The sequence below is a fragment of the Haliotis cracherodii genome, unplaced genomic scaffold, assembly GCF_022045235.1.
Source record: "Haliotis cracherodii isolate W230 unplaced genomic scaffold, xgHalCrac1.p SCAF_3, whole genome shotgun sequence".
Taxonomy (NCBI): Eukaryota; Metazoa; Mollusca; class Gastropoda; order Lepetellida; family Haliotidae; genus Haliotis; species Haliotis cracherodii.
In genome coordinates this window covers 61019779-61040852 of record NW_027266286.1, presented here as the reverse complement: position 1 = coordinate 61040852, position 21074 = coordinate 61019779, and the positions used below count along the sequence as shown (strand labels likewise).

At 38.8% G+C, this 21074-nt stretch overlaps 1 protein-coding gene across 1 annotated transcript in view; it reads right to left on the bottom strand.

Annotated features, from left to right (window-relative positions):
- Positions 1–21074, bottom strand: part of LOC139474806 (relaxin receptor 2-like) — a 93481-nt gene that overhangs the window by 11367 nt on the left and 61040 nt on the right. Inside the window, exon 15 of the mRNA XM_071257930.1 lies at positions 18593–19428. Coding sequence (XP_071114031.1) covers positions 18593–19428 — 836 coding nt within the window. The remainder of the gene's footprint in view (positions 1–18592; positions 19429–21074) is intronic.

Below are 21074 nucleotides of genomic sequence, written 5' to 3'. Positions count from 1 at the left end.
ATCAACGTGAAAATTGTGAGAATATCCGGAAATTAGCAAACGTAAACCCCCTGTTCATAAAATGGACTTTTCGACATTGCTGAGGTCGGATTGTATGCAGGGAGGCGTCATTATTGAAATACGGGTGAATATGTTTTAAGCTTGTACATCCTTAAAGATGCTTATATAATATTGACATCGCATATAAGAAATAACCGACTCGTGGTCGTTGCTACCCTCAAAAACTCCCACTTGTCTTTTATTAATCAATAAGCATCCTGGGAATTAATATGCACTTAATACTATGTGAACTGCAAGAGCCACACGTCTAAACCTAAGACATTTTGCCTTTATCTTCAAGGAGCATCTCCAGCGCTTATGGCATCGATGAGGTCCATCGCAAGGTCAGCTAGTGCAGGCTGTAGATACACACCCGGCTGCCAGTAGAGTAAGAAGGTTATCTATCTCACCACAAATCTTATTACAGCCACCAATGGGGCTTGATAACGTAACCTACGGGAGATTGGCGATAATGTCATTCTGTAAAGATGCCTGGCGATGTAGGGAGTTTACCCATATGGCGATTTGTACAGTGTTTATCTGCAGTCATTAGGACCTGGGAAGCTTTAAAGTAGGTAGCTAGGGTAGTAATGTAAACCTTATGTAAAACTAAAATAGCTGTGTCTTTATTATGATTCGTTTTCACGTTCACGGAGCAATAATACCCTGACAGTTACATATGACATAGTTAATAAAATGTCCATATGATGGATGTGGGTTATTTTGAGATCATAATTTAAGACCTAAAAACATCACGCCACTCCACCATCAAATTGAAACTGCCCGAGCAATGATACACGGTGATTTAAAGATGCTTCAAGACGTTATAAGTATTATTGATGATGCAAATAGGTTCTCTATGAGCGTCTACGAGTTCTAAATTGTAACGCCATCGCTGTAGTATGATCTAATATCTGTCAGGGTCTAGCACAGCCGGAGAATATAGATCATACATTTAACGCGCACTACGACAGGCGTGTCTTTTATATACATGGCCAAATGTGTACCGGCCACAATCTTACTCGCACAGCGGATGTTAGCGATCGGGGAGGAGATGCTCGCCCGTTTTTTGAACACCTGGTGTTACCTCATAATGGCTGTTTAAAAAGGGTCCGGAATTAATAAAGACACTTTATGGCCCACATGATTCACATGTTTTTTTAAATATACAAAACATTTGAAAACCGTTGTGAAAGTTATTCTCAAAAATGAATTTTCTCTTTTCAACACGTGCATGTTCCTTCTACCAATATATCAAAGAACAGTTCCTGCCTTTAGTGTTTACATTTTACAATTTTTTAAGTACAATCGAACATGATCTTCCTACGGAGATTCATAAGAAAAGCGTCATACGAATCGTCCTCAAGTTTTAGATCATGGTTAAAGAATTCAAGTACTTTGCCAAGCTTTCAAAAATGTTATGCTAGACATGTGGAGGACATTTCAAAATTTGATGCATCAGTGACAAAATTGATGTCCAGTGCAATTCGTTATTTTGATTTCTACCCGTGTTCCCGTTTTGTTTTTCATGTGAACAATTGACTCTCTTATGCACGCTCACCTTTCCTCGAACATCTGGGATCAACACTTCGATTCATAAACACATCGTCAGAATTGTACAATGGAACCTGTTTTAGGGAGATGTTTCATGTGATTATGGAAAGGGTATTGGCACTTTTATTTCATTGATACTTCATCAAAACAATGTCATCACAATTGCAACACCCTTGGCCGAATACAAACTCACCTCATTTACCACCATGCTATAATCTCGTTTTAAAACCAATTTGATAACGCTAAACGTTTATTTAACGAACCTGGATGTATTTATACCTTTATCAATCCCTTTAATATCGCTACGTTTGGGTAGTCTAGAGGTTAAAGAACTCTCTCTAAAAACAGGTTCGATTCTTAAAATGGGATCAGTTTTGGAAAATTATTCTTCTTACATTCCACCTGTCTCATGTTTGATAAAAGCGATGTAAGGCCAAATTCACTCCCATTATAATGTCAAACTCTTGTTTACTTCCAACTTCCGCAAGTATGGCCGTCACATGCAGGTCTGGGTGTATATGCCTCATTGTGCTTCGGCACTGGTGTCCTAGGCAGTCAACTGAATTATATTCTCAATATGAGTGGGGCCAAGTTTCTCAGTGTTATAATGTAATATTAGTAAAGTGTGGGTCAAAGGTTTGATCTGTTTAATCTATGTCATATTTTCTGTTAAGAATACAATGCTGGTAATGAGATTAAACACTAATGCCTATATAAATATAGTATTTTCACAGTTAGTGACTGAATGGCTGTAGGACAAAGAGTACATTCTTGGATCCATATTCTTACTGTTTGTGTTCAGTGTTCACTATAATGTTCCGAACTTGGTGTTCTGCATTGTAGAATGTAACCAGACTCAATACATCTTTCCTGCTGTACTTCAAACGGTGTACTTTATTATCAAATGTCACGCCACTATCAAATGACGTACTTCATTATCAAACTGTGTATGTCATTATCAAACTTTGTACGTCAATATCAAATGGTCTGAAAAACAAAAGCAACTACGAATATTGTGATGAAGACTTAATAAAACATCAATTCGATATTCTAAATATAGCAAACCAATCCAATTTCCTTCTAAAAAAAATAAAAAAATGAAATATAGTCTATAAAATGTATCTTTTCGTATTCTCGGTACAAACAAAACGAAAAAGATGCGGTATTGTGTAACAGGATGCCATCAAATGCAGAGGATGGAAAGATAACCAGTTACAGCAAATCATGCCTGGCTGCCTTAATGAAATTACGATGAATGACATTTTCTTCAAGATGGCGTCAAGGAATGTCAACCGGGCCACAGTGTCCTCCTGTTCCTTTGACATAGACACAAGGTGACCTGAACTACTTGAGATTTAATTTGCTGCGGTTTAAAATACCTTGTTTATATTGCGTTTTCCCAGATGGAGGCTGTAAATGTCTTTACTGATACACGTGCATATGTGCTGCTGAACCAAGGAGCAACAGAACCACTAAACAACACACTATCTTGGTGCCATCTCTCACTCCATCTTAATTACACCAGCGTATCGCTTGTTTATAGCGTTGACTCTTCTGCTAGGGATTCCGGTGATGTGGAATAGTACACCCTTTCTTGCACATATAGCAATGCATACAGCCACTGTATGTAATATATAATTGTAAATGACACTATCCCTTAAAATAGCATCGAAAAAGCAAACGTATAAACATTGGCTTTTTTATGCTTTTTGTTTGTTTGTTTATTTCAAAGACAGCCGCTAAAAGTGTGAATATACTTCGCTCTTTCCGTTATCAATCACAATGGCAGCTGCATGTATTTTTAAACCTTTACGTTATGATTTAGTATCTTCTTGACTACATGAAATATTAACCTTCTGAAAGATAATAGGTTTAAAGAAAACACATTCTTCACAAATGAAAAAACAGGTATACAAGTAAACATGTATTTTTATAGTCGTGATAATCTACGCACTGTATATCGCCAATATGAAATTCGTTGTGCTGCCTTAACGTTTTATCAAATATAGTTTCAACAAAGAATTTCATATCGATGCGTACATCTTGCAAAATAGAGTCAACATAGTTGTTGGATATATCAAATAATCGGTTTGTAACAAAAGCGACAAGACTCTTTCCATAACCATTGATTATGTCTAATGATTATAACTATTCAATAACCATATGTATATGAATCACTATCAAATAGTGACGATAGTGTTCGCGAAAAGGTGAGCGTATACTGCCCCACCTGTGGCACACGTCACAAACACATGCAAAGGCATGTCAATTGTTCACCTTAACAAACACGGGAACATGTGAAAAGTGCATCGGACATCATTTTCGACACTGATGCGTCAAATTTGGGAATGTCCTCCATATGTCTACCATAAAACCTTTTGAAAGCGTAACTGAGGCCTAATTAAACGCTGTAATCTTGATCAAACAACTTCTGAGGAAGAGTCATATGACGAAATGTTCGTAGAAACAGCATTGTAATGCTTCGTAAATGTTTTTACTTGCTCTAGGTCTCAACTAATAAATCAATTTTCTTTTTTGAATATTATTTGACAGAATGATTCTCTCGGCTGTTCATATAAATATAATCGACAGAATACAAATAACAATTTGATTTCTTCTGGGATAAATATAAACGTTTTGTTGCAACATTCGTCCTTCGTCGGATACGTGTGTGCTTGTGTGTGAGTTGACGAGAGTTGAGTTCAAAGAGATTTTCAGCGATATTCCAGTCTTAACATGATAATGACGGGATCGCCACGAATGGGCTTCATGCATGGTACTCGTCAGGGGAATCAAACCGAGGGATTCACTCTAATGATGTAATGTAAACCATAGGTTGCTCTTCTGCTCGGAGGCAAGGTGGGTACTTCAGTAGTAAACTGATCCGAAAAGCTAATAACTAGGAACACTATTTTTTTAAACATATTTTAGGAAAGCTAGTCATAATATTGAGTGTGGCTTATCATCATATTGATTTAGTAAAATAAATTACACATGATATAATCGCGAATAATTTGTTTTTATCCCGATGTCTTACCTTAAAAGATAATCCCGGACCGCCACAATTGTGTTTCTAGGTTGGTCAATACAATACCCGTGCTCGTGGATGTCACCAAAGTGATAAACGTCATCACTTCATCACTTGGGGCTTTCCTCCCTCATCAAGCTGACATACTGTGATATAACTGGATTACTGTTCAAAGCGGCGTTAAACCAAACTCACTCACTCACTCACTACTAAAGATTTCCTTCATGAACGTCATGGTTTAACCTTCGAAGCATGTGTAGTGACAATATCGATCTTACATTTCGACTTTCGACTAAACCGTATTTTAGGAAGTACAGACACCATTGCCGCGGGACGTAAAGTGATAAATTTAACTTTATCGGCGGGTTTTATTCATCAATCAGTAAAGTTGTAGCTATTTGTAACAGTGTGTGCCAGGCAGTGACTTATCACCATCCTGCCTGCAGATGTTATTAACCGTAAGATGTTGAAAATCTATATCCTTGATCTCCAAGTACGTTCCTCTTCCGGCAGACCATTAGAATGAATAATGCAACAGTGTTGCGTTTTATCGTATTTCCTGCACATTCCGGAAGTAAATGAACTATACGCCCTTCTGTTGCTGTAGACTACACTTCATGATATATAACTCTGAAAGGAAGTATTTGCATCGGAATGAATTGATATTAACCACCATACATAGTAGTTCACATAACGAATAAACCGTTCTCAGACATCCACTTCGTATCCAATTAGTTGTTTCACTTCTTCCCAATAGAGTGGGTGAGTGAGTATTGTTGTATGCCGCTTTTAGCAATATTCCAGCAATATCACGGCGGGGGACACCAGAAAGGGGCTTCACACATTGTACCCATGTCGGGAATCGAACCCGGGTCATCGGCGTGACGAGCGAACGCTTTAACCACTAGGCTACCCGACCGCCCCTATTCCCAATAGATATGAACCATGAATTATATATCCTTTCAAAGTAACGCGTCGCGAAAAAAAATATAGATATGTATGTTACCCAGTGATCGTTCGTTCACATGTTGCAAACTGACCTCATCGTGACTCAAGAGATTACAAGCAGAAATCATTTCTTAACAACCAACAATTTCCATCGATCCTCTGGTCACTATTTTTCCAATGTGACGCCCTCTAACAAAACGATACTAACTGACAGTGTTTAGCAACCAAAATAGACCAACCAGTCATATAAAGACTCCGGCATCCGTGTCCAAAAAGGCGTTTCTTCTGCTGAAATGTTCTTCTAATTGCTCCCCTTCTGTACAATGTACATATCATGGTGGGGACCTTTCACTAATTGCTGCGTCAGCAAGACTTAGGGTCTCGAGGTGATGGTTGCAAGTGTACAGGTTAGTAATTCTATCAAGAAATATGGCTCTTCGTGTGAGGATATACACGACAACACGCTGTTTGACCTCTTCGCCTCAGGACATTTATCTCAAATCTATGACCACGTCCGAAATGAATGGACGTACATAGATCACAACCCAGCGCTCACTGAGACTGCTATACATGAACACACCACAAGTACTCGGTGTGTTTTCTTAAGTAACCCCATCAATCATCTGAAGCATCCACACTCTCAGCTCAGTCATCATCCGTGGCGTTCTAGAATGTATAAGTCAGCTATATATTCTGACCTTTATGATTGTGGAATCTTAAAATGTTTATTTGGACATACTAAGTAATCAACGCTTTGCAAAGCGAATTTCTTTCCATACCATAGTGTTTATTCATCATGGCAACAACTGGCTGCACATGATCTATAATAGAAACTGGTATATAGGTTGCTTCTCCAGCCGGGCAAAGTAGTACTGTGAGTTGGGGTGTGACGGCTTATGCGTTAAAGTGTTTGTCAGAGTGTGTGTGTGTGTGTGTGTGTGTGTGTGTGTGTGTGTGTGTGTTCATTGCTTTCAAGAAGCAGTCATTAGTAACCAACCGTTAAATATTTGGAGGTTGACGATGTTGTGGTGAGACGTGATTTTTACTTATTACAGACTATCAATTGGCCGTGTTAGTAGGAAATTGCTAAGCGAGTGGTCAAATACACAGTTTTGGCAATTTGCAATGGCATTTGTTCGTTCAGGATATTTTTCCAGACTAGTACGTGAAAATATTGCAGGGAACGAACATAAGTGTAAACAGTCATAATGTCAATTTAAAGTGCGCAGGAAACGTGGCATAGGTCATTATATATTGTCCTCCAAAACTTTCAAGTTCCAAATGATCATTGCTATAGTACTGCCCAGAATATCCTTAACCTTAAACAACTGCGCCTGTTTCATCTCAGTAAGTCCTACAGCTACCCACAACATGTCATACAGTTGGATGCAATTAGTACAAAACACGTCCCATTTTAATTCTGGAAACCCAATATTCCAGAAACTCTACGGTCTTTGCCTAGTCTCGGTCAAAGGTATTTACAAAATTAAACATGCTGCTTTCATGGGAACATACTAAGGAAGAAAAAATGAAAAAGATTTTTTCAAAAACTTTACACTATGTCGCCATGTCACTCAATGTCTCCTTAAAGTAATGTAGAACGGTACAGATCATGTGAGATCATACTCTAGTTAGGGAGATGGTTAATCTATATAACGTGTTATTATTCTACCTAACATTGTATCTAATCAAATTGATGAAAACCAAACTCAACGGTTAAAAGGTTTCATTGAAAAAACTACTCCTGGTCTTGCCTAATAAAACAGGTGCAACCCGACACAGACGCAAACGCAACTTACAAACACAATCATAATCTGTATCATTCAACGAGTTGGAGTAGCTTACTCTGCCACAGTATGACAGAATTGGGCAGCTCAGTAATTAGGAGGTAAAACCAGGCAGGTACACTGGTCACACTTAACTAGTCTGTCCGATGATTAGGTCGTCTGAGAATTGGGAGTGAACCATAGCAAGTACAGCGGAATATCTGTAAAACTAGTTGCTTCTTTTATGGGACCGATTAGTTTTATGACCACGGGCCTCGGCACAAGCGTGGTGTTGGAAGACAAGTTATACATGTACATCCCATATGGTGACTGTTTTTCGCTATTCATATTCTAAATTCATTCACAATACCACAATATTTTAGTACTCCTTGAAACTTTACAATGACTTCAAAATGTACAATAGATTGAACGAGAACAAATAATACGAGGGGTGTTCCTTTAAGATTTCCCCTAAACCACTTAGGGTTATCATATTTGGTTGAAATTTCACATGTGTAATGATACATGTATCTATGGGTTATGTCTGAATTTGCAGCACCGAACTATTAATCTTACCACTTTTACAGGTGTTATGATCGAGTAGGATGTGACAATGGAGCCAGTAGAATACCGACGGTGATTAGGTTTTTATATTTGAAAGGTCGCACACCAAAAGAAACTTTCGATGAAATGAAAGCAACTTATGGGGAAGATGCCCAATCATATGATGTTGTTAAACACTGGCATCGCCAGTGCAAGTGTGGTCGGACATCTGTGGAAACAGCTGCCATTCCTGGTCGCCCCCATTCAGCCATTGATGAGGACACTATCCATCAAGTGGAGACCGCCATTTTGGCAGACCGACGTATAACTGTTCGCCAGTTAGCACAAGATGTCAAGATCAGTGTAGGGTCTGTGGAAAAAGATCCTCCATGACAATTTGAACATGCATAAGGTGTCTGCACGATGGATTCCCAGGTTGCTCACACATTTCCAAAAGCTGGAACGAGTCAATTGCTCAAAGGATCTTTTGGACATGTGCCAAATAAAACAGGCAAACTTTTTTGACAGACTTATCACACAGGATGAAACATGGGTCCATCACTATGATACTGAGACTAAAGTTCAGTCGATGCAATGGAAGCATGTGGAGTCACCACCCCAAAGAAGGCACGTGTCCAACCCTCTGCAGGCAAGGTCATGCTCACGGTGTTTTGGGACCAGCACGGAGTAGTGATGATGGATTTCTTGGCAAAGGGTACCACAATTACAGGAGCTTATTATGCTTCACTGCTGCGGAAATTGCGGGACGCTATCAAGCTTAAGAGGCGTGCCATGCTGACCAAGGGTGTCCGTCTCCTGCAAGACAATGCTCCAGTTCACAACTCTCATGTTGCCCAGACAGAAGCGCGGTCCTTTGGCTATGAAATCCTTCCACATCCTCCTTACTCTCCTGACCTTGCACCATCTGACTTCCACATCTTTCCAACCATGAAGTCATCTTTGAAGGGAAAACGTTACACAGATGATGAAACACTGATTTCTGAAGTCAAGTCCTGGTTTGAGACGCAAAATGAGGGCTTTTACAAGCGAGGTCTCCATAGTTGCATAAAACGATGGGAGAAGTGTATAACTCTTGGTGGTTCCTATGTGGAGAAAGACTAATACCTATGCCAAGTTTCCTTCCACTAGGTCCATCGGAAGTGGGTCAGGGAAAATCTTTAATGAACACCCCTCGTATATTGCTGATTATTCAATCATTGTTATCAGCCGCTATGTTTGTATCGTTGGATTGTACAAAGAAATATTGTGTCTGTCCTTTTGCAGATTTAGCCTCAGCTCATTCGATTTAGGAACTAAAATAATTGCTTATCATGAATATATATGATACAGTTAAAAGTTACTTGTGCACTGTAGATGTATTCACTTTAAAGTCGTATACGACCTTCGACCTTCGCGAGCGAGTTAAATGATCCAGGTTAATTGGAGCGAAGTGTAGAACAGGTTATAAATGTTGTATTTGATATTGTGTAGGTTTGTTTTTTACTTAAAATAAATTCATTTTATTCAAAATGTAAAAAATTAAATTATGCTTGAAAAATATAGCTGACTTGATGGGAGATATGACGTTAGCCACCTGAGATTGCCTGGTGGACACGGTTTAACCTTACTGTGTCCTCACCCTGTTGTTGTTGTTGTTGTTATAGGGGATTAAGAGCTACAGCTCATTGCATTTTTTGTTTATAGTCTGTCTGACTAAAGTGGACATGTGCAGGTGAACTCTGTTCAATTAGTGTCTGAAATGGCCAAAAATGTTTACTCCGGACAATAAAAACCTAAGAGTAAATCCACGTGGGTCTGCCTTTCTCCTCGTTCACCTTCGTAAATCCTTGATCATGCCAGAGTTCTGAAATTCAGTGACAATGTTGCTGAACAGTAGATAAAATCTGATGGACGTTTTGTGCAGAACCTGTTTGACACCATGGGTTCCAGGCCTACTGACACTGGGAAGAGTGACACTCTTGGCTGAAAATGTTTGGTCCTAACCGTCCCAACATCTACAAGTTTGTAAGCTTGTTGACATCATTAAGAAGAATGATGCTGAGACCTTTCTCTAAATCCGGGCAGAGTGCCAACAAAGAGAAGAAAATATCACAACCCCGAAACATGTGTGCTCAGTCAAACACTGAACTTACGACCGACAGAAAAAAAACTCCACTTGAGTATGCCGATGCTGTATCTCAACCCTGTTGGCCTGTAAAACCTGTTTGAAGATGTATATAGACCGCTGATTAAATCCATAATCATAAACTTATTCTTAATAGAAACCGAATCTTAATTTGTTCTTGCACTGTATCATATTGTGTATTTCATCTGTATATGTGTAATGTATGTATAAATGACTACACTTATACTGCATATTCTGCAACAGACTATAATTAATCACCTAGAAACAGTGACTACATGTACGTAATCCGTATCAATCAAAGGTGTAAACAAACCGAAAATCATATCTGTGGGAGACACACCAAATTACTAAGTTTTATCAATTAGTATATTTATTACAATGCAAATACTTTAGTGATACATTTTTTTCAGAGGAGAGGGCATACACACAAGTATATTGCTTCCGTGTGTGAATGCAGGTTATACTTGGCATCTCAGTTCTCAGTTTCATACCGGTTGTATATCTGAATTTGTATATGGAACCATGCGTACAGCATGAGAATTCCTTGCTAGTCGTCAGTCTACAACACACCAAATACGGTCAAACAATTTTGGGGTACCGCTTTTGCAAGTCGTTTAGCACCATAATATTTTAATAAAATCTATTTCAATTTGTTTTCACCATTTTCCTTATTCCATTCCATGCATGTTTATGTTGCTACATCTTATTGTTCATGTTCCCAAGTATTATAAAACACTTTCATGTTTCTCCTTCCTAATCTAACATTATAACATTTCAGGTCATTACCATCATCTAATACACAAGAGATGATACTAAGACGTATTTTATTCGGTTTTATGGTCTGTGCGGTCTTAAAAATGATTTTATTAGTCTTTAAATCTTATGTCTAGTGCATATTTTCATAAATTGGGCCTTGAGCTGATATAAGGAATGTAACATCCGGTTGAGGACAATTAATATTTTGAATAAGCCGTTAATACGCCAGTTGTGACAGGGATGATGGTATGGTAGCTCAAGCAGACAGATTGACAGCCGTTGTTACGAGCGTCACTAGGTTATAAGTACGGCATTGGCCTTGTTGATTGTATATACTTTGAGGATTTCTGTGGCGAGTAGCGGACGTAATTCAAACTCCTTCCACACTGACACCGCATCAAAGATATTTGTGTACCGATTACATAAGTCTTACTGACAGGGTGGGGTGGTAGTTCACCGGACGACACTGTCTATATTGGGCGGCGCCTTTGATATCGCCTCACAACATACTTTTAATGAATTACCCATTAAACGATGATACACATCAGGATCGCGGAGAAAATACAAATGGAAGAATGTCCGTGTCTGTATCTGTTTCGTTTGTTTTCATTAAAGTTTCTCGTGGAATGTTCATTGCTTTATTTACAGCGTCTTTAATCACTCAACACGGATATCCTTGTAGTTGGAGATATGTCTTTAATTCTTCTAATCTTCGGTTTCTTGTGTCCACACCCGAAACAATAGTACACACTCTTCTTGCCATCAAATATGGAATATTAATTTTAGCGTGACGCGGATGACATGAATTGAATTGTAGGTACTGATGCGTGTCCGTCACTTGTAGTAAATATCTGTTTTCAATTGGTCTTCTTGCTTAATAACTTTCACGTCCAAAAATGAAATCTCATTGTGGTCACATTCCATAGTGAATGAAATCAGAGGATGGATCGAATCCAGAATCTCCCGGAAATTGTGTAACTCTTTCACTGTTGAGAACCAAATAATAAAACGCTGTAAATAAAGCAATGAAAATTCCACGAGAAACATTAATGAAAACAAAAGAAACACATACAGACACGGACATTCTTCCATTTGTGTGTACCTACAATCCCAGAAACTGTAACATTATGCGCCTTATAAAAGCCAATCTTCCAATTTTACAGCAAAGTAAAACTATATCTAAGTGTAAACTTATACGCAGCACTAGACAGCCTAAAAATCTTAAACAAATTCTTTGTCCATCCAAATACTCACAAAATAACACAGTGTAACACACCTCGATGTGGAACTTGCCCAATAATAATTGAAGACTGCAAATTTCAATTTTGCCGAGATAAACTGTTTACTGTAAAAAACATCATGAACTGTCGCAGTAAAGATGTTATATACGTTTTAACATGTGCGGGATGTGTTGAGCATTATATTGGAGAAACTGGTATGCAACTGAAAGACCGAATCACTGTGCGTTGTATAAATGTAAGCACATTGATGAATGAGAGAGTGGTCATTTTACCGTCTTTCCGTTTTATAAATTGTTTAATAATGACAAACATTTACGAATGGAAAAAGAACAGATGTTCATTAGGTTTTTGAAACCTAAACTGAATTCAAAAGTATAATTTTAAAAACTTCCCCATGTAGCTCAATGTATATTTGTGCACTCACAACATAACATATTCATGCCTCCCGCTATTATCAATATGACGTCATATGCTTTAAGACGTCAAAAACATTACGTTGACTGTCGCCTTGGACTACGTTTTACTTCCCCCTATATTGTCACTATTACATCATAGGCTTTATGACGCCACCAATACTACTGTTATGCGTCGCCTAGGACTACAATGTAAGTTAAAGTTTTCATTACACCTGAAGAGCCGTTGAACGACGACAGATCTTGTGTGGATAAAGGAGTTTTGACAAGCACGAATATCTGGACTCTGTTTTTTCTATATATATAAATATATATACACAGGCAAGGTATTAATTATCCCACAACAACAGCTGCACAACTTTATTATGGTAAATTGTTGTGGTAGATTGTAATTGAACGAGAGCAGGTATTGTAGAATCACCTGTAAAAAAGGCCGACACTGTAATTAGATACAACGTACTTATGAGAATATGAGAATTATCAAAAGAAGGCTGTTGTTTTTTTTCCTGAACTGTTGCCATTTTCATACAAAAAGTGTCAATACATTTAAAAGTTGCTTTCGTATCATAATATTCACTCAGGTTTTCCTCAATCGCCGTTAAACATAATTTCCATTGGTCAGTTCGACACCGCATATAATTAAATAATTATTTCGAGATTTCGTTAGAATGTGAGATATTCAGCCAGACGTTATGCAATGAAAGACGAATCGGGGTGTTTTCCATTAAAATACGCGCACGCGTACCTGTATATTGCATACATAATGTCACTTAATTGCCCTGTGTGATGTAACAACGAGACATTAAATGGGAAATGAAAAAAACTTTAATGTTGTGGAAAACCACGCCAATGAATTGGAGTACACGCGCATGAATTCGTGTGATAAACTATCAAAACGTTTTCAAAGGTAAGGCCGGGTTCATTAAAGATCGCTACAAAAGGTTAAAAAGGTGAAATTTGTAAAACTTCTACAAAGGAAACATCCAATCAAAGGTCCTTTTCAAACAGTAATGTAATGGCATAATATAAAGTATATTTCACATGATACAATATACTGTGGCCATAGGCGAAATGTTTCAATAACGCTATAAAATAGTTGAATTAAGTTAAAATGATTTACATTATGTATCCTGAAATTTGTAAGAACACCTGTATGTATTTGCGAAACAAAACCACGAGTTTTGAGCAAAGGAAAATATTCTCGCCCATGGGCGAAATATTTCAATATCGCTATAAAATCGTTGAATTAAGTTAAAATGAGTTAAATTTTGTGTCATGAAATTTATAAGAACACCTGTATGTATTTGCGATACTAAAACATGAGTTTTGAGCAAAGAAAAATATTCTCGCCCATGGGCCTGCCAATGGGCCAAACTTTTTTCTCGCCCATGGGCGAAATATTTCAATATCGCTATAAAATCGTTGAATTAAGTTAAAATGAGTTAAATTTTGTGGCAATATACTTGAAAGAAATACATTCATGTATTTGCGAAACAAAAACATGAGTTTTAAGTAAAGGAACCTATACTCCCCAATGGGCCTGCCCATGGGCGACATAGTGTAAATATTGAGTTTTGAAAAAGAAAATCTAATTTTTCTTCCTTAGTATGTTCCCATGAAAACAGCATGTTTATTTTTGTAAATACCTTTGACCGAGACTGGGCAAACACCGTAGAGTTTCTGGACTATTGGATTTCCAGAATTAAAATGGGACGTGTTACAAATTTTTGCTCCTTGCAAAGTGCCCTGAAGGTTTCGTGGTGGACTATTGCGGTTTAAAGACAACCTGAGAAAATAAGTAAGTTGAAAATTATCGTAAAACCTTAATTTGTGAAAGCATATATAAGATCATTCAATTATTTCAAACGTTTCTCAGTTTGCCGTGTGTGGGCTCTCTTCAACTCCCACTTGCAGGGTTGACCAACTGAGAAACATAATCAGGGTGAATCTGGGATTCGAACCCACGACCACTGGTTTCGGGCACGCCTAAAGGACGCATCTCTTCACATCTTGGCCGGGGCGGTCGGGTAGCCTAGTGGTTAAAGCGTTCTCTCGTCACGCCGGGTTCGATTCCCCACATGGGTACAATGTGTGAAGCCCATTTCTGGTGTCCCCCGCCGTGATATTGCTGGAATATTGCGAAACGCGGCTCACTCACTCACTCACTCACATCTGGGCCACAAAATGTCAACGCCAGGGCATATTCAGCCTCGTGTTTCTCCCGAACAGATTCCATTAGAAGGAAAAGGCAAAAGAGTGGTGAAACATATTTATGTATTTCACATGTCAATTCAACTATCTTAAAGTTTTTTTCCAAACATTTCTGAAAACCAAAGTCGGGCTGAGGATCGTTTTATACCTCCAAGGAGGTATTCATACGAAATATCTCCTTTACATGGTTTAAGGTCATGACGAGTCAACTTTGTTCAACATTGTTTCTCAAAGATTGTAATGGTGGTTTTTTTTCTTGGAAACAAGATGTTGTGCCCCGAGAAGATATTTTTCTGCTGACCATAACAAAATATGTGACGTATCTCGAATAGCCGGTATTGATTACAGGCGTAAGGTTCTCACACGAACACGATGCTTCCATCCACAAATGACGTTAGCGTACATTGTCTTCTTCCATTGTATGCTACGTCGTTGCTTTGATATATCCCGTCCCCGTGTGTCGTTATAGACGTCTGCGGTGATAGAAGTGACAGTTAATTTCAAGACTCTATGTGACACAACTGATCGAGGATGACAGGTTTATTTGAGAAGAAGCGCTGCCGTTGATAGAGCACCTTCACCCAGTCGCTACACCATAGGAGCAATTTCATTTGAGATACTGCACGACGTTTATTGATACAGGCAATGTAATTGAAATGTCCTTCAAAGTTACGTGCTGAATGACAGTACATCCCACATACTTGTTTTGATGTAATGAATAAAGTGGTATATATTGATCATTGTTCTTAGTTCAAAAGGAACGGTGTTGTATTTTCCCTCAATGATGTACGTGTCGTGATAAATGAATGTTCTTTTCTTCAGGAATCAGTATGGTATATGCAATGCACTTGTGATGACGTTTCGTTCTATAACAGATAACCATAACCATATTATAATCAAAACTGTTGTAGACTTAATCACTTAACTTACGAGCAACGTGAAATACGGATTATCCTCCCCAAGTTGAATAATTAAGAAAGTTCTTATCCTTATTCCTGAGAAATAATTGATAATAACTTAACCTATATTCATCTTATATCTTTTATCTTATCGTAATATTCTACCGCAGCACATCCACTCTATCTTGCATGTACTTATTTCTCTAGGTCAGAATATAACACAATATATTCTATTACATGTACTTGACTCTGAAGCCAAATTCTGTAGAAGATTATTAACATTTTTATCACGACACAGTTAAGCCGATCTATAACTATCAGACGCGGTGGGGTAGTTGTATGGTATACGTGCTTGCTCGATGCGCCGAAGACCCTGGTTCGATTTTCTGGTGGATGTACTTTTCCTCTGCAGCGCTTTTACCGGAACAATGTTCAACTCTCCCTACACTCCTACACAATCTACAACGGTTATCAACTAAACGAGGCGTGATAATTACTTTAGAAAAAATAGATCAGAGATAATATTCCCATGAAGATAATAATCATCGTCACAAACCTGTAGAACCTGTTCCTATCTGCATATTCAGCATTAACAACAGTCAGATGTAACCCAGCACAAGGGTCTATGATCTTCTTCATCTAAATGGATCTTAACGTACAGACTGACCGGTGCCACAGACAGATGCCAGAGCATGCATTTACATAATACAGATCGTTTATACAAAAGTGTCCTTTCTGGAAACAATCAGAGTAGATGGCTGATAGTCCGTGAATACCGACTGAGAGTTTTCTCAACACTGTATCAGGATTGCTGGGATATTGTATTCACCATCATACACTGGACTTCAAAGTAACATCCGACTCCCAATTTCCATTTAATCCGAATACGGTTCACTTGCCATCCGGACAGAAACCTGAGGGTGTTTTGTGTGGTCGCGATAGATGGGATATTTGTTTCGAAGTGTAGTGTCACTTGTACATCATTTATAATACTGTTGGCAGATCTACAAGGGATACTACACTTCGAAAGACATAACAGTGGTCACGATGTGGGTCTAGAGTGACAGTGGACACTCTCGCCTCTGGACGATGAGACAACATGACAAATAATGAGGCTAAGATATCACTTCAGTACAAGCTTCGAGCGCCGGTACGTTCAGTTCATATGACAGGACGTTTCTTTCAGGAGAGAACTATGAACAAAAATAGGTCAGAGAACTCGAAGGTTTAGTGTCAGTTTATATGCTGACAAAATACTTGAAAATGCAAACGAATGTCGAGACAAACTCCCAAGGAAACCCTGTATCCCAAATTGTACATTTTAGGAATCAAGTGACAAAATAGGAATGGTGTTAACACACCTTTTCTTAGAATCACCATCGCTTCAAACGATAAGGTATATAAGTTAGACTATCTGAAGAGTGTGCAAGTTAGGTAATTTGTGTTATCCTTGTCTGCCAGTTGTGCGATCCGAATATTATCAAGTTAGGTAATTTGTGTTATCCTTGTCTGCCAGTTGTGCGATCCGAATATTATCAAGTTAGGTCATTTGTGTTATCCTTGTCTGCCAGTTGTGCTAACCGAATATTATAATTTAAATCAAACTTTGCACAAGCATGACAAGAACGTTATTAATTTATTTCAATTGTGATCATAAAATTGGTCAGCTCCGCTTTTCACACAACGTTTCCTTTTCTCAAAAAAACTTATGGAAAGCAATAATAAGCCATTTATATAATTTTGTCCTCTTTTATTGTCATTTTACACGCAGAAGAATTCCCCTTTGAAACCAATTAGCTGGGCTGGGGGATAGAGGGGATTAGCGTTACCCGATTAGATAAACCCAGTTCGTAGAACCTGACGATCTACGTAATCTAGTTTGACCATGTACTGCATTACGTCGTACGTCGATGGAAACCAGCCAATGAAAAATGGCCATTAGCATTCCGTTATTTCTTCTTGAAATTGTATTTTGGCCTTATTTAATAAGGAGAGTCGATCGGGATTATTGAAAGATCATGTTTCTTTTTCGCTGTGAAAATAGATTACACATGTCTGTATTGTGTTTTTTTCCGTGCTTGTTTTGTACGATTTGTATAATTATAATCTCATCCCTCTAATCCTATTGTCAGAAAATGTGGGCGTGTGGTGCTCTGCTTAGGTTGAGGTGCATTATGTGATTAGGAAAACTGTATAAAAATAGAATCCAATTTATATATTTCACAGAAAACAACAATTATATCAACTCTCAGGTTATATTAGTACAAGGCTTTTTTTTCTTGGATTAGTGGTGAGGTGAGGTGAAATGGGGTTTAACGTCGCGTCCAAGATTATTGCACTTATATAGCGACGTGCATGCACGTGTGTGTGTGTGTGTGTGGCTGATTGTACTTGTCCGGACTGATGCCGATTTATAGTGCTAGCCCACTGAGATACCATGCCGCAGGTTAACACGAATATCCCACTCAGACACAGTATACTGACTCCGAGCCGACCAATTCTAGTTTATGCCCCTTAATACCGAGCGCCAGACAGGGTAGCAACAAGTACCATCTTTTAACGTCTTTTGGTATGACGCGGCCGGGGTTCGAACCCCGGACCTTCCGCTCTCCGGGCGGACGCTCTACCACTAGGCAATGGAGGAGTAGATGCATGTAGTTCAAGAAAAAAGTAATTTATACATTTACTCTTGATGTGAACAAATCTAGAGGTGTTACCCTAATTTAATGGGTTTGCATGAAACATGGATGAATGCGTGCGTGCGTGAATGAGTGAGTGAGTGGAAATGGGGTTTACGTTGTATCGTGTATCAGCTTATTGAGCGGAACCAAGTAGCATGGGCACAGTACTGATAAACCGTAATCTAGACAACTCTGGGATTCGAAACCACGACCAGCAAATTCTTTCAAGTGATACAACTCTTGCCAGTCATATATATACGTGGTGATAATTAACAATTCCTGAAAACATATTCAAGATATTCAGGTCTTGTTTCTGAAAAGAGAAATATATTATGTGAAGGTCGTTTTGCATTGACCATGTACTTACCGGAAAGAGCAAGTATTTTGATGATAATAATCGGCACCCAGCAGGCAAAGTCTGTAATAACAATAAAAAAGAACCTCTTGACCAAACACCTGTCTCTGCTTTCTCTCGTAGTCCGGAGAGGAACAGCTGTCCTCTGTATGGATAGAAACATAGCAGCGTAGGCATAGCTGATGAAGGCAAAGGACACTGAGTTCACCCCGAGAATAAGAATGGCCGAATATTCCCAGCCTTTCACGTGGGGATCGTGTAAATGTAACGGAATGCACACAGCATTATCACTATAAAACGACTTTCCAAAGTAGTCTAATCCAAGAACAGGTATAACTCCCATAAGAATGGCCAAGGTCCACAAACTTCCCATGGCAAGGTATGCCACCTTCAAACCACGCTTCCTAAAGGACAACGGGTACATGATACTCATGTACCGGTCCATTGTGATCAGAGTTAGGGTCATCACAGACATCTCACTGCTGACCGTAGACAGTATTCCAGAGACGTTGCACTCCCAGCTGTTCCTCCAGTCTTCATCATGGAACATGTACACTCCCCTGTACATCTTATCCCGGGAACCTATGATCAGCAGGTAAATGCCCATCAGCATGTCGGCCAGGGACAGGTTCTTTATGAAGAAGGAGTGAATCTGGTTGTCCTCCTTGAGAAGGAATCGCCCCAGGAGCACCACGATGTTTCCAGCACAAGCAAGGACTGCCACCACCCAGACACTTATCCTCAGCACGACGTTCTCAAGAAGGTTGTCCTTGCTGGATATGCCGTCCCCGTCAGGAGTACACACCACGTCTTGCACATAGGCACACATGTAAAACTTTTCAAAGTAGCTGCAACCAAAGAATCAATCCATGTTTTAATGCTAAGTTTTCATAACTTCAACTTTAACAGATACAAAAATGTGATGTGGATGAAGTAAATCGTCTCGAAGACTGAAGATGGTACCATCCGTTATTGATAACGTCACTCACGTTGTAATGGGACAGGATTAGAAATACGGTTGGATATAACCTCTGCAAACTGTGATCGGCCATATCGAACATTGATAATATATAGAATAACCTAGATGGAGGTAAAGATTATCTGTCCCTCGTAGATTAATGCTAAATGATACAGAATTATGAACATACAATGCCATCAAGAAAGTGGTCAAATGTAACAAATGTTATATTAGAGATAACACTTTCTTAGTAAAGTTCACATTCTTGTACCTTTTTAGGGTTTAGTTCCGTCCGGGATTCGAACCCACCTAACCACCAGCACACAAAGAAAGTGGTATCCCAAACATAACATTTCTTACATTTGACCACTTTCTAAATGGCTTTTGTGTGTACATAGCTTTCGGCCAAGGGAGCCGTGCCAATTTACACTCGTCAGAGGGGTACACAAAGTACGTGATCTAGACTACAAGTTGTTGGACTTTCATTTGGTGGAATCTTCGGTGGCTAGGTGGGTTAGATCGTTTTGTGTGCTGGCGATTAGGTGCCTCACTCTGGCAGTGTGGGGTGGAATCCCGGAAGGGACTCAACCCCCCAAACCATGTCAACAATCATAAGAAATATCTGCTAAAATCAGAGTCCGTTGTACGAATCCTACTATACCACAAGCATGAATCAATACCGCATTGTGATGATACCAGGTATTCGCCTCGTAAAGATCTTGTTTGAACTCCAGGTGTGAAGTGATTCAATCCATGTTCTAATCTGTGTAAACCTATTGATATGATTAATGGAATACAAATATACTATTCAACTTTTGATAGGGATTATAACCAACTTATGATTCACCAACTGATAGATTCACTTCAAAATAAATGCATTCTTAAATAGTTCGAAATATCCCTAACAAAGGATGAACAGCTTAAACGTTCATTTTCTGAAGAGAATTCACAAGCAGGTCTGGTTTAAGCAACTACAGCAATACGTGTATGAATCGAGAAGATTTCTATTTTTGACCTGACAGGAAAGGTATATGTCATGGACGCATTGTTTACTTTTCTTAAATTGTTTTGAAACGTCTGATAATCACGTTCAGAATGTTTGTTTGTTTGTTTGCCGAACTCAGCAATACTCCAGCTACATGACGGCGGTCTGTAAATAATCGAGTCTAGACCAGACAATCCTTTGACTAATATCACGAGCATCGATCTTCGCAAATGGGATACGATGACATGCATCAATCAAGTCAGCGAGCCTGATCACCCGATCCCATAAGTCGACTCTTACGACCAGCATAGTTGCCTTTTTTGGCAAGCATGGGTTGCTGAAGACCTATTCTACCCCGGACCTTCATGGGTCATGTTCAGAATAAGTAATGAGGAGAGCAGTTTTATATATACACATTTCAAATGAATACTTGATTTGAATATTATATATTAGGCTCGAGTATTAGTGAATGGTGAGTCAGTGAGTGAGTATGGTTTTACGCTGCTTTTAGCAATATTCCAGCAATATCACGGCGGGGGACACCAGAAATG